The sequence below is a fragment of the Penicillium psychrosexuale genome (genome assembly GCF_028828465.1).
Source record: "Penicillium psychrosexuale strain IBT 29551 chromosome Unknown utg000004l, whole genome shotgun sequence".
Taxonomy (NCBI): domain Eukaryota; kingdom Fungi; phylum Ascomycota; class Eurotiomycetes; order Eurotiales; family Aspergillaceae; genus Penicillium; species Penicillium psychrosexuale.
This window is the reverse complement of record NW_026643189.1, coordinates 7,583,462-7,596,557: the sequence shown is the minus strand read 5'-3', so window position 1 is coordinate 7,596,557 and position 13,096 is coordinate 7,583,462. Positions and strand designations below refer to the sequence as shown.

At 49.5% G+C, this 13,096-nt stretch overlaps 7 protein-coding genes across 7 annotated transcripts; 2 read left to right on the top strand and 5 right to left on the bottom strand.

The window, feature by feature from the left end:
* Positions 1-264: 264 nt before the first annotated feature.
* Positions 265-1,564, bottom strand: N7518_008741 (cyclin family protein; the record flags this gene model as incomplete). The annotated part of the gene is made up of 2 exons (XM_057189668.1): positions 265-859; positions 915-1,564. The coding sequence occupies 2 exons, from the start codon at positions 1,562-1,564 to the stop codon at positions 265-267; spliced, it is 1,245 nt and encodes a 414-aa protein (XP_057041371.1).
* A 1,767-nt stretch (positions 1,565-3,331) lies between these two features.
* N7518_008740 (uncharacterized protein) lies at positions 3,332-3,559 on the bottom strand (the record flags this gene model as incomplete). Its single annotated transcript, XM_057189667.1, has 1 exon — positions 3,332-3,559. The coding sequence occupies one exon, from the start codon at positions 3,557-3,559 to the stop codon at positions 3,332-3,334; it is 228 nt and encodes a 75-aa protein (XP_057041370.1).
* Positions 3,560-3,882: 323 nt separating this feature from the next.
* On the bottom strand, positions 3,883-4,691 carry xgeA (putative endoglucanase; the record flags this gene model as incomplete). Its single annotated transcript, XM_057189666.1, has 2 exons — positions 3,883-4,279; positions 4,336-4,691. The coding sequence occupies 2 exons, from the start codon at positions 4,689-4,691 to the stop codon at positions 3,883-3,885; spliced, it is 753 nt and encodes a 250-aa protein (XP_057041369.1).
* A 2,511-nt stretch (positions 4,692-7,202) lies between these two features.
* Positions 7,203-7,970, top strand: erg2 (C-8 sterol isomerase ERG2; the record flags this gene model as incomplete). The annotated part of the gene is made up of 2 exons (XM_057189665.1): positions 7,203-7,569; positions 7,633-7,970. 2 exons carry the CDS (start codon positions 7,203-7,205, stop codon positions 7,968-7,970), a joined length of 705 nt encoding a protein of 234 aa, XP_057041368.1.
* Positions 7,971-8,631: 661 nt separating this feature from the next.
* On the top strand, positions 8,632-10,519 carry N7518_008737 (nucleic acid/nucleotide deaminase domain-containing protein; the record flags this gene model as incomplete). The annotated part of the gene is made up of 3 exons (XM_057189664.1): positions 8,632-8,635; positions 8,885-9,085; positions 9,135-10,519. The coding sequence occupies 3 exons, from the start codon at positions 8,632-8,634 to the stop codon at positions 10,517-10,519; spliced, it is 1,590 nt and encodes a 529-aa protein (XP_057041367.1).
* Positions 10,520-10,662: 143 nt separating this feature from the next.
* On the bottom strand, positions 10,663-11,720 carry N7518_008736 (amidohydrolase family protein; the record flags this gene model as incomplete). Its single annotated transcript, XM_057189663.1, has 2 exons — positions 10,663-11,553; positions 11,610-11,720. 2 exons carry the CDS (start codon positions 11,718-11,720, stop codon positions 10,663-10,665), a joined length of 1,002 nt encoding a protein of 333 aa, XP_057041366.1.
* Positions 11,721-11,985: 265 nt separating this feature from the next.
* On the bottom strand, positions 11,986-13,088 carry N7518_008735 (ketopantoate reductase family protein; the record flags this gene model as incomplete). The annotated part of the gene is made up of 2 exons (XM_057189662.1): positions 11,986-12,812; positions 12,884-13,088. 2 exons carry the CDS (start codon positions 13,086-13,088, stop codon positions 11,986-11,988), a joined length of 1,032 nt encoding a protein of 343 aa, XP_057041365.1.
* Between the last annotated feature and the right edge of the window lie 8 nt (positions 13,089-13,096).

Below are 13,096 nucleotides of genomic sequence, written 5' to 3'. Positions count from 1 at the left end.
CATATATGAACATCAAATAGTAAGTGTGAGCGAGGGGTATTGGCAACATGTGCGTATCAACGGGGTGAACAGCTTTTTCAAAAGCGGAAATATGGAAATTTGAAAAGGAAATAAAAGAGATATGGGCATGTATGAGTGAGAGCGTAAAAGTCAGTGAGATAGGAAAATGGCGAGATGCGTGGGAGCATCGGTGATTAAGTAAAGATCAGATTGCTAAAAGGGGAAAAAGAAAGAGAGGCAGGAGAGATCGAGAACCGGCTCGATTTAGTGAGAGCGACGACCGCCCATGTAAGAGCCGGTTGCGGAGGCGAGGAAGCGAGCCACAAAGCCGCCGCTGTGCGCGTGGTTGCTGGTCTTCAGCTTCTTGGATGGCTGGCGGATAGGCTCCGAGGACTTGGTGGATTCGATGTGGGCGACGTCCACGTAGCTGTGGTTCAGTGAGAGGGATGATGGGCTGCGGTTGGGGTCCGCGAGCATGAGGTCGTCGGCACCGTTCGAGGAAACCGTGCTGATGGAAGCTGGTGTGCCCCTTGAGCTTGGGGTGATGCTGGACGAGCGCGAGCAGAGAGAGTTGAAGGTCTCGGCGTGGGAGAGGGCTGGCACGTCGCCGACGGATGGTGGGGAGACAGAGCGGGTAGTTCGGGTGGGGGATGCACGCTGGCGTTGGTAGGGGTTGTAGCGATCGTGTTCGGCAACATTCTGTGCGGCATAGTGTGTGTTGTGCATGGTTGGGCAGGAGACGTGGCTAGGGAGACGGCGGAGAGAGTTGTCGTTTCCGCGACGAGTCTCGCTCCGGGCCTCGAGCTTCTGACGGCGGAGTCGGCTGGCCAGCAGATCTGCTGATGAGTGAAGACGGCGCCTAGGGGTGGGTTAGTATTTGTTATGATAACAGGTTGTAAAATGGGATGCTGTACCACTCGCGGTGTTGCTCTTGTTTGTGGAGATATTCCTCATCGGCGATGCGTTCTTGCTCTTGGGCGATCAGGCGCTGACGGTGGGGGACGAGAAAGGGCTCGAAATAAGTGAGGAGATCCTGCTCAGTGATGCGCAGGTCCCAGTCCAGAAGGAAGAGGAGCTGGCGTTCCATGAGGTTGACTTCAGGGAGAGAGAAGCCGAAACCTTCGAATCCCTTCACTGCGGTGTAACGAGCCCAATGCTTGTTCTTGGGGCTGGAGTCGTTTAGGTTTTTGGCGGCCAGGATGAGCGAGGCGAGGAAGATGCGGTGGACAGTGCAGCGCATGCCCTTTGCGACTGGTGGCAGACGTGATCGAAGACGACCGAGGTAGACGAGACAGCTCATGAGAGTGGGCACCTGCACCTGCGACCGAGCAACAAGTGACGCGATAAAAGTCTCGATTGGGGGAAGAGCAGGCAGGTCAGAGGGGTCCATTGGAGGGGTGGATGGTGGTGTAGGTTGGCCATTCTGGTTGACCGTGTTGGTCACATGCGCCTCGCAGCGAATGACCTGGGCTGCCTGTTGAGCCAGGTGTGTGATCATTTCGCGAGTCACTCGGACAGTGACAAACTCATTGAGAGCAGCTCGGTTGAGTGATGCTGAGTCCATATTGATAGAGGGATATGACAAGAAGTTGGATATCGGAGAAGAGATCGAGGATGGGAGTTAAATAGGCGGAACTGAGATCAAAAAGGTGTTCAAGGCCACAAATAGATTGTCTCGGGACAATTCAATTCAGAAATCTTTGGGCAAACGACAAAGGTCTTTGTATGTTTGACGGTATCAGAGGGAGTCGACACAGAGTGAAGCAAAGAAATCCGATCAAAGACCAAGACACACAATGGCGAACAGAGAAAGATGAATTCCTGACCGGCAGGATAACTTTCAGATCAAGTACTTTCTTTAAAAAAAGAATGTTGCAGTAAGGATGGGATAGTTGGGGTTGTCGTGTCAACGCCTATCGATAGCCCTAACTGAGAACTTCTCCAAAGTGAAACCGGAAATTTATTCGAGAGAGACACAATCCACAGTTCACTGCAAGTAAGCAATAGATTGGAAATAATGTTTCTGAGGGGGAAATTTCAGGATAGAAAAGGCGAAGGATCAAAATAAAAGGCAGGTATCAAAGGAAAGGATGACGACGTTGAGCATGATGAATCTCGTGAAGAATCTGGGTGGAATGCCTCTCTAGTTATAGTATCTGGTATGCGCCAGAGTGGGAGGAGAGAGGGGATACGGTTCTCCCTGCAAGGAACGGCCATCCAGTTAGAAGAGAGAAGATAGCCAACAGGGATAGAACAGAGCCAACCTGCATAGTTGGATCTAAGATGCTACTTTTTTTTTTTGGCGCGCGGAGTCTGACAGGGAAAGTGAGCTGATTTGTCGAGAGAGAACGGATGATGTACAGTTGATAGACTATTATTGTACCTGTGCGTTATTATCCCTAGATTCATCCAATAGAGGGTTGGACGGTTGGTTTTTGGCTGTTGGATTGCATCGACTGGCTGGACACGATGGACTCGGTGTGATAGTATTCTACATTCTACATGAAACTAAAATAAGGGGCGTAGGGCGTATTGGGACAGGGCAACGTCCAACAATACAGCTGATCTAGGATCTAGAATATGGGCCCTTCAATTATTCCTATGAAACTCATGACCGTCTCAGATCTACTCCGTATGGGTCATTCCATTCCATACCAAAATACGATCTATTATCTAGTCAATCATCACCAAGAACAGACTTCAGCTGAAAAAAAAAACAAGGTGGCGATTTCAGGTTGGCGCCGTGAACTCGCGTTAGTGCCCAATCACTCGCAACCTGTCAGTTTCCGATCTGATCGCCAGAATCCCTGTGAAATGGTCCCTTTGACAGACTTGGCTCTCCTGTCATTTGACTGGATCCCAATCCAACGGCGCGAATATAGCGTGTTCGAGGGGGAGACATGCCACTCCTGGAGGGGAAAAAGAAAATAAAACGATCCCAACCTGTTGGAATTATCCGACATCCACCTCACATGAGGCAGGTCACATCATTCCGGGCCCTTTTTTCTTTTTTCCTCTTGGATCTATCGATTTCCAACCTCTTCCCCAACCACCCGGCTATCTTTTTCCTCTCCCCGACCATGCAGTAAAGCCGTGGGATGCATGCAATGTTCCGTGCATAGCTCTTTTAGCGTGTGGGCTACTCTAAAAAAAAGGCAGCACACTGCATATGCATCTACATAAGCGCCCATCCTCTTTCCACTCCCGACTTCCCGCCCAGCGCTTACAATCCCAACATCATGGAAGCGCTATGACGTTTAGCTCTAATTTTGTGGTTTCTTTCGTTGTTATTCTTAGATTGTTTCTATACGCGCTACTCTCCTGCTTTCTACTACCCCAGACGTCCCCATGCGCGGGCCGTCACCCGCCGTTCCGCCTGTCCCGAATTTGGGATGTTGGAAGTGATACTGCGCCTCATTTCATCGGGCGTCTCGCTGTTGGTGATTTGGATGGTTGGTTGAGAGTGCTCTATGCAGGTTTCCAACGTTTGGTCCCACGGGTGATCCCACGATCCCGCAGGTGATCCCAAGGTGATCCGCATATCTGGACCAGGCTCCATCATTTTATGGCGCCGTTGGGATTCTCAGGGCTTTGGGCCCGGTGTTGGAATGGGGCGGTTTCGGGATTGGAGGGTTTGTTTCAGTGTTGGTTGGCGGTTAGAAATCGTATGGGTGAGATGCAACGCGAAGAATGCGACCGTGCATATGCGGAGTACGAGTCGCAGGCTGATACTAATGTGTGTATTTGGCATTATGACAATTATGGCTCTATGATTGGCAGTGGGATTATCGATACTTGGTGAATTCTGATTGATTCCATTTCCCAACTATCTTCCCAAGTCCCAGTCATGCCCTTTGCTAAAACCATGGAATCACTTGACAATTAAACAACAGCGACCGAATAAGAAGAAACAGTCAACTTAGCAGTACCAGTGAAAGGCTCAGTGCCAGCCTGCACGTCAATCAAGTACTTGCTGTCGCTCAGACCCTGGTCGTTGACAAGGTACGTAAAGAACTTCAACAGGTCACCGGAGAAGCTCGTAACGGTAGACTTGGCGACGAAGCTGTAAACAGTCATCTGGCCATTAGGACCAACCCACACATCCCATTCAACACCGTTGATAGTAACCGTCGCGATGGCCTTGCCAGTGCTCGAGATCGGGCCCGCACCACCCAGAGCCGCAAGCCACACCATGATCTCGTACTCCTCGCTGCCATCAGCAGTGGAACTGAGGAACATGTCGTAAGCGACATCGGCGACGATATCGGTGGTCGAGTAGCTATTCCGTAGATGGTTAGATCTAAAGTAACCATGTAACCATGTAACCAGGCTTACCTCCAGTCCCAAACGGACTCGATGCTACTAATAGCACTCAGCGTCTTAGGAGTGAACTGCAGCGAGGCACTGGCGTAGCTCTTGACCTGGTTCGTGGCACCGGCCCACGACCACGACGTGTGCCACGCGATCTTATTGCCGCTGCTCGAGTCTAGCCCTGTGCACTGTGTGCCGGAGGGGTCTTGGGCTTCGTTCCAGAGGTTGTTGTAGAGGATGTAGGTGTCCGTTGTGGTTGTGCCCCACTGATCGCAGAAGTCTGCGCGACGTGCGATGGCCTTGACTGGGGCCCTGGCGGCGTTGCCCATGGTCGACAGTCCCAGGCAGAGGAGCGACACGGGTGCGATGAAGGACTTCATAGTGGCTTTAGGATCGGGTGTTGGTATCGAGGATAGATGGGAGTGTCTTGGTATGAAATTGGAGTCTCACGGGATGGAACTGGGGTTGTCGGTTTGTTTTATACATGCCATCTTCTCTCGGAAGTCGTCCGTTTAGGGAATGACCTGCACCGGCGGTGGGTTCATGTTCCGTGTAGAGTGCGGAGGACTCCTGTCTCACATTTCATATTGGTACGAGTTATTATCTCCGTCGAGCTCATGGCCGGGACTCCACAGCAGCCGGATAATATCAAAAGCTTGCTCGGGGCCACGGCCAGCCGGGATTGAAGGAATAGACTGCTGCAGCCATAATGTGCATCGTGGACAAATTTTTCCACGACTCGAGGTTTATTATGCAGGACATTATCTGCTCATCTGCGGATTCGGAAAGCTCTCCGGTCGTTGGCACCAAACGTGAGGCCGTCGCAGAGCGGGCGGAGGATTACTCCTTCTAGAACGCGGTCAAATCGGAGGCGTTGCTAGAAAGGTATCCGCTTTATTCGAGATTCCCCTGAATAATAAACTGTCGGTTTGCATTGCGAAGTTTTTCCGTGGTGTGACTTTCTTTATTGTGCAGGACCCAGGCCAGTGATTGATTTGCGTGTGATATGTGATGGTCAAATCTAGAGACTTGAAGGATACATATGCTGTACGTACTTACGAATCAGCCACATCGTCACTTGTTCTTCATGCACCCCGCAATCAACACAAGCTAAGACTCTTCAGAAAATGGAGGATAGTAACTCCAAAAGTCTTGGCTGAGGACTTGCTCCTAGTCAGAGATTGCGGAATGCCGACCGTTTTCCAATGGGCGATGATCGACATTTTGACCGTTGAATTCAAGTCATGCAGAAACCAAATGAGAATGGTTTTTGCCATCATTCGACAGGAGATGGTTTCATGGTAAGCCACGTAGCTCAAGTATGGGTGTTACACATTCGTACACGCTCACAGCCAGGCACTATAAGCTATGTTCTGTCTAGTAGCCCGCTGCATCTTCGGAAATTGGCCGTCTTTATACTGGCTAGGATTGGGGAAAGGTTCCGGGATTGGCTCGAGCAATTAAGTAGAATGTTCCATTACAGCACCAAGAGAAGAAGGAACCATGGCAGAAATTGAAAATGGGCCGATTGGGACGAGGACTCAGACGAGAGGCAATTGTGGCTACCGTCATGAGCAAGTCTGGAAGCCCGAAACTCATAGCTGTTTATCAGCACATTGCTTGCGCCTTTTCCTTTCAGCCCATTCCATGGTCATATAGGCAAGGGTCGGCGCGTCAGCATAACGCGGGTCCTCGTCAATTTGGATATCATTCCAAGTGAACTTTAGATAATTAGCTTAGATAAAGGTAACCTTTGATTAATTTCCCACTCAAAGAACGGGTTTAGGAGGTTGATAATCCGTTGCGGTACCATCCAAGGCTGTGGACCAGCGCCAGCGAGACTTCTAGACTCTCACAAGGCACAGTCTTGACGTCCCTCGGGGTCTGTTTATATCTGTGCCAGCACCAAGCAACTTCTCTGATATTATATAGACAATTTAAACTACTAGCTTGACAGCTTGGACTCAATACCTTCATCGGTATACGGTGGACTCTACTCGAGATTAGGTATGTACACTTTTGTGCAGAATATATATCGTCCGGATCTAGGTCAAACCTCGGGATACCCATCTCCCATCTCTTTATACCGATAAAAACACCCATACTAGCAATGTGTCCCAGCATCGACAGTCCGTCATATGCAAGCATACCAAGTTCAATGTTTAAAAATCTGTCTAATCCGTTCTCAGGAGTGAAGGCTAAATCTGTAAGTGGACGACAACCACTCTGATTACCTTAACGATGTCGGCATGATCTACGTCCTTGTCAACTGTACAAATTTTACAACAAACAAAAGCTCGAATATGATTTGGCAAGCACGGAGTGGTAACAGGACCTGGACTTCGGGGAGTACTACATAGTTTGATATATCTTGGCATCGGGTTCCGCGGACTGCGGTAGTTCCCGCATATTACGGATCACGGCGATCCGAGGTGAGCTGTCATTGGAGATGATTGGACTGTACGACCTGACAGGTGCAAACGTACGGAACATCGTCGGGGAAAGGAGATATCGAGGACGCTTGGCCAATAGAAGAGACGATAATTCGGATTGTGGGCATCCGGCATGGCCTGTTGATGTAAAACAAACAGTGCAAACACATACAAACATATACAAACACATTCAAACACTACAAACCATACGATTGCAATATCACCAGCATATAGGTGCATGTATTGACTTAAGCATGAGACATAATTGAGCAAGGAATTGACTTATATACAGTAGTAATGAATCAAACAAAAGCGAGGGCGTTTTGACTATTTTCAATTGTTTTGCTTATATGCCCCACTAAGTGGAACTCCGGGGATTTCGCTAGGGGGTGGAATTAAATTTAAGTGCTCGCATGCCTCTTTTTTCGAAGACTCCAGGTCCCTTCCCCAATTCCCAAGATGCCTTCTAAATCCTCAAAGTCTTCCAGCTCCGGCTGCCGCTGTCGCTGCTTCTCCCTGAAGAGCCTCAGCTACCTGGCTATCTTCCTGGCCCTATTCTCCGCCGTCTACCGATTTCTTGATGCGCGCCTCGAGCAATTCTATATCTTCGACCCGGTGCACCTACACGATGTATCTCAGCGCGCTATCAGCGCCCACGGCGAAGACACCCGCTCTGTCGTCAACTTTATCGTCGCTGAGCTGGAGCAAAAAGTCGGCCCCAACTACCTAAGCACCCAGGAGGAGTGGGTTTTCAACAACGCCGGCGGCGCCATGGGCGCTATGTACGTGATTCATGCTAGTATCACAGAGTACTTAATCATCTTCGGTAAGTTTCGCGCCCGCGATCAAGTCTACCGCGTTCCCTTCTAATCGCATTAAATCTTCGCAGGCACCGCTATCGGAACCGAAGGCCACACCGGCCGCCACACCGCCGACGACTACTTCCACATCCTCCAGGGCACCCAGCTCGCCTACTCCCCCGGAGAGTTCAAGCCGGAGGTCTACCCGGCCGGCAGCGTGCACCACCTAGTCCGCGGCGAGGTCAAGCAGTACAAGATGGATGAGTCTTGCTTCGCGCTCGAGTACGCCCGTGGCTGGATTCCCCCCATGCTCTTCTTCGGTTACGCCGATACTTTCTCCAGCACCCTGGACTTCCCGACGTTATGGGCTACCACGCGCATCACGGCCCGAGAGATGGTTGGCAACTTGTTACAGTTGAAGCTATAATTGAGCATACCGTTTTATTATTGGTATGCAGGCTTCGGTTGGATTGATGAGGTCTATGTGGAATGTATGATATGGGAATTGGGGTGCGATCCTAACACCTGGCGAGATGCTTTTTGGTAAAAGTTAGTAGATATAGTGGATATTTAATTGCTAGCACCGAGCACATTTTTAATAACATCATCAGCTGACTGCCCTTATGACACAGGCTATTAGACTTGAGCTGTGATCTAGGACGCTTTGCCAAGGCTGCTGCCGTTAAAAAGATGTTGGAAGTATGGAAGCCAATATTCCAACGTCGTACCACCAATCATCAGTAGACTGCGAGAGACCTAATGTCTTCCTCAATCATTCTAGAAGACCCCCAAGTCCTGAATTTCAGTACTACTTCCAACGACGGTTCACTAGAGCTACGGAGGCCGTGATCGAGGTCGAAGATATACTGAGGACGAGAATGGAAATAACAGAAGAAGACGGCTGAGATAAGCCTCTATACCTTGTTTGTCAGGCTTCCACAGGCTCATGCCTTAGTTAACAGCCAAGAACGTATCTTTGTTAGGAACCCTGCACGAACAAGCCTATCATGAGCGTTGGCATTTGCCTAGGCTACCAATATGCATGAATCCGCATACTCGTATGCCACGTCACAGAGAGCACTCAGCCGATGTGTGCGTGTGTTGCTAGCTTCTAAGTGTTCCATCGAAACTACGCTGACCATTCCCATTTCTCTCACTGATGCAATCTTCTAACATCTGTTACCAGGCCATATGCTCATGGTTGCTCGAGCAAAATGATACCCTCGAAGGAATTTCATCAAGCAGTTCAAAACCTACGCAGACTAACGGATCAACCATCCGAAGAACACTCTTATCGAATAGAAATCCCACCTTCTCAATCGGCTAAACACTTGCTAAAAGCTGAGGATGAGATGCAACTTGCCGATGATATTGCCTTCCTAGGTCAGGCAGAAGAGGGAGCCAAAAATGTGACGGCTGTGACTCTCCAGGAGAAAGCACCTGGGCTTGTCATTTGCCTCGCGAGCAACCACACGCCATCAGATAAAACAGTTCTGGAATTGAATAAAACCATGGCTTTGGTGAGCGAGTACGCTTCTGAAGGTAGCTCCTTGCATGCAAATGTCATATTCAGGGTGGCTGATTTGTACAGGAAAGCGACGGCGTGAATTTCGTGACAAAATATTCGATATGGTTGTTGACACCCGCGAAGATCGAATTCTTAGCAGAATTCGTCCGCCATGGCTGCCACAGCCTAGCCGCTATTACAAACCGAGGCCGTTTCTACTCTCACAGGTTCAGGTATTTGTTGATGAGATTTCCGTTATCAATAGTCAATCAGCAGGTTTTCAATCTTTGGTGCAACCGGCGCGCCAGCTGATAGCCTGCCTTTTACCTTTCAAAAAATTTGTCCCACAGAGTTTGAGAAAGGAATATCAGAAAAATGTGATAAAAAGCTGTGCTGAATTGGCTGGCGTTGGTGGGACAGGATTGCTGGAGGAACACCTTCAGCGGCTACAAATTTCCGCTCAACTCCGTGACAGAGGTGGAATACGTCAAATTGACAAACTTGCGCGATACTTCTTTGTGTGTCGAGATCTTGTCAGAGTCGGTAGACGTCCAGAGTACAAGCCCCTGTTCAGCGATATTGCGATTGAAACATTGAAAGCTTTCAAAGGAAGGCCAGTAGGCTCCAAAGTGTGCTTTGTTCACGCAGAGATGCAGCAGATTGTTCACTACACGAATCATCCTCATGATCCTAGTCCGCGGTTTATTGGATGTAGCAAGTCTGCATGCTACCTCTGCGATATGTTCATCCAGAAGCATGGGTTATACCGAATCTCACATGCTCACCGTCGGCTTTATGACCTATGGACACTGCCTGATTTGGATTATTCGGCTTCCAAAGAGGCTCAACAGCTCCAAGTCATATTAAAGTCCATGACCAAGGAAATTTCAGCTATAGCCACAGGGTTTCAACGAAGTCTTCCTCCTCCGAAGCAGTACCAAGCGGAGAGCATTGCATTCTTACCTCTTACCAGTGGCTCGACGGCGAGCAATACTTCAGTTGCCACGCAGAAACCTTCCATGTCTTCAGTATCCCCCGTATTGAGCCTCAAGTCGGACTCTGATACCAAGACTGCGAGCACCGGCTTTTCGAGAAACCGATGCGAGAGCTTGTCTAGCAGGACTAGCAATGCGTCTTGTCTTTTGCTCAACCAAGATGACCTGCCATATTCACTTAATATTAAAGACATCAAACACGGCTTTTTGGTACAGATTGATGCAATCTTTCTTGATGTCGAGTTTGTTACCACTGGCCAGCTCTCAATCCGCCATGCAATAGATAGTACACTGCCCAAAGATGTCATAGATATCTCTCAGTTATCTACAATTAGTGAGACAAAGGTGGCTCAAGGCCCAACCACGCAACTATCCTTACGCCACCCCAGCGGTTTTACGATAATTATTGACTTTGTCCGGGATGAGGTCGGACTTGATCACGAAACAGTCATTCCCGTGCGTCCGGATGACTAGGTCTATTGAAGGTTACAATTCGGAATACTATACTATATAGCCTGCTAGTAATAATAACATAGTGAACCTCTATCATGTTTGGTTACAACGAGTCTAAATCAGCATGTCTCTTTCCTTGGTCATGAATCGCTTGCATATCCAAGCTACTCAGTCGTTTCCCTAAGAAGATCCTGTGCATTATGGAACAAAATTCGTTTCGTTGTCTCCGATCCAAATACACTCTGCAATCCATCATCCACTCTCTTAGCCAGAGACTCAGCCAACGCTGCTGGGGTATAGGGGTAATCACTCCCATACAGAAATCTAGACGAATCAACCAGCCGCAGAAGACCATGAATCTGATCCGGGAATGGCACACCCGCAAGATCAAAATAGAAACGCGTCTGCAACAGCTGCTTAATCCTCTCCCCACTAATCCCATCCCCTGGACCGGGAATCATGGACGAAAACTCCGCGATCCTCTCCATAATCGGAGGAAAAGTCGCACCACAATGGCAAGCCACGAATGTAATTCCAGGACAGCGGTCAACAGTCCCAGACGTAAGCAGACTCATAAGTGCCCTGGTCGAATCGAACATAAACTCCATAATAGGCGCCGAGACCCCAGGAAGCAGTACAACCTTCTCCAGGGAGTCATCATCGTGCCGGATGAGACATGTAGTTGGGTGAAAGAAGGCGATGGTCTTTCGCGCACTCAATTTGTCAAAAACCCGGGTAAAGCGCTGATCACCCGGGTAGATGCCATGCGAATTGGTCAGAATCTGAAACCCCACTGCGCCAAGATGGTCCAGTGCATAGTCTATTTCTGCAAGGGAGCCTTCCACGTCTGGGAGGGGGAGAGACGCGAAGAAGAGGAAGTGGGTTGGGTGATCGGCGCAGATTTTGGACATGTCGATGTTGGCCCGTCGGGTTACAGATCGGCCTTCTTCGTCATTTCCCGGGGTTAAATGTGTTGCTGGAGAGGACATGCTCAGAACTGATTTCTTGATTTTCAGCTGGTTCATTAGTTCGATGTGTGCTTCGGGACTCCATTCCTAGGTTCTTGTATTTAGTGTGAAAGTTAGATGGTTGTTCTCGTTCAGGCACTCACTGGGATTGCGGGCATTCCATCTGGGTGACCTCTGCCCGCGAAGTCGCTCTGTAGGCAATACTCGCGATAAGAGGGTGGTACGCAGTGGGTGTGGATATCGATTCTCTCCATTTTCGCTCTGATGAGTGTATGAGTATTTTTCTGGGGGATTGTTGCTGAGTTCATATATCCTGCTACTGAGATCGACATGTCTAGTTCGTATTCTTCACCGGTTGTTCAAACAGTCACTTATTGGTTATTCTGACTCGAGGCAACGACAAGGGATGCATGTCGTGTGACCAACTCCTCCTTATTGCCAATGCCGTGGAACAATGAAACCAACAGCCTGGTTTGGCAAACTGTATATCTAAGACCGAAACAAGATCTAGACTAACGACTATATCAGATCTACTTTTGGCAATTCCTTCGGCACGACAATCAATCCCCTGGCAGCCAACAGCCGGGCCTGGGTGAGCTTTAAGAACCGATATGTGTTATCCAAGATCGGCGTGTGAACACCCTTCTTCCTCGCAACACGCAAAGCATTCCCCAGAATGACCTCCACCTCCATGGGATTTCCTTTATCCACGTCCACTAGCATACTAGGCCGGAAACACAACTCGAGAGGAGTAGCATCAACCATCTCATCCACAATCCCCGGGCCAAGGTCATACCCATCCGCCTTCGCAATGGCCGCCATCTCCGCCATACCGGGTCGAATCAAACTATATTCGCCGCCGAATAGCCGAACTGCAGCACTGTCAAGCTGAGTGAGAGCGCACATGGGATTGAAAATCCCATTCCAGAGCACCTTCCGCCAGCGATAGAAGACGATGTCATCGACAACATTCGCATCGACGACTTTGCTGCTGTTATAGATCGTCGCGAACTCTTCGAGCTTGGCGCGCTCGAACGCCGCGTCCACGGATGGGTTGCGGAATGCGCCAATGTGGAATTTGTCGTGGTCGTCGTGTACCACATGCCCGTTATGTTCATGTGCGCCGATGAAACTCGGCGCTGACAACACCACGTTCTCGGGGAATGCTGCGATGATCGGTGGTTCGATATACAGACCGTTTTGGAATAGGACGATCGTTGTATGACCTGGAGTTATGGCTGGAGCTATGATCTTGGGGGTGTTGTTCACTTCGGGGATGTTCTTCATCGTGACGATCACATAGTCGAATGGGGCGTTGGGATCACCTAGGGGAACCGCGTTGACGACTATCTATGTGTTAGCTTCGACTGGACCGGGCAAGGTATTCTTCGCTTGGCGACTTTGTGAGGTTACATACTTGCGCTTGGTCTCCAGGCTGATAGTTTTCCGTGGTCGATAGACTCGATTTCGAATCCATGCTTGACGACTTGTTCATAATTGGAACGAAGAACAGACGTGACAGATGCCTGACCGGATCTTTCGAGGGCGACGCTGACCATCGTCCCCACACCACCTGATCCAATTACCAACACTCGGCGCTTTGCCGTGGTAGTATCGGACATGTTTGATG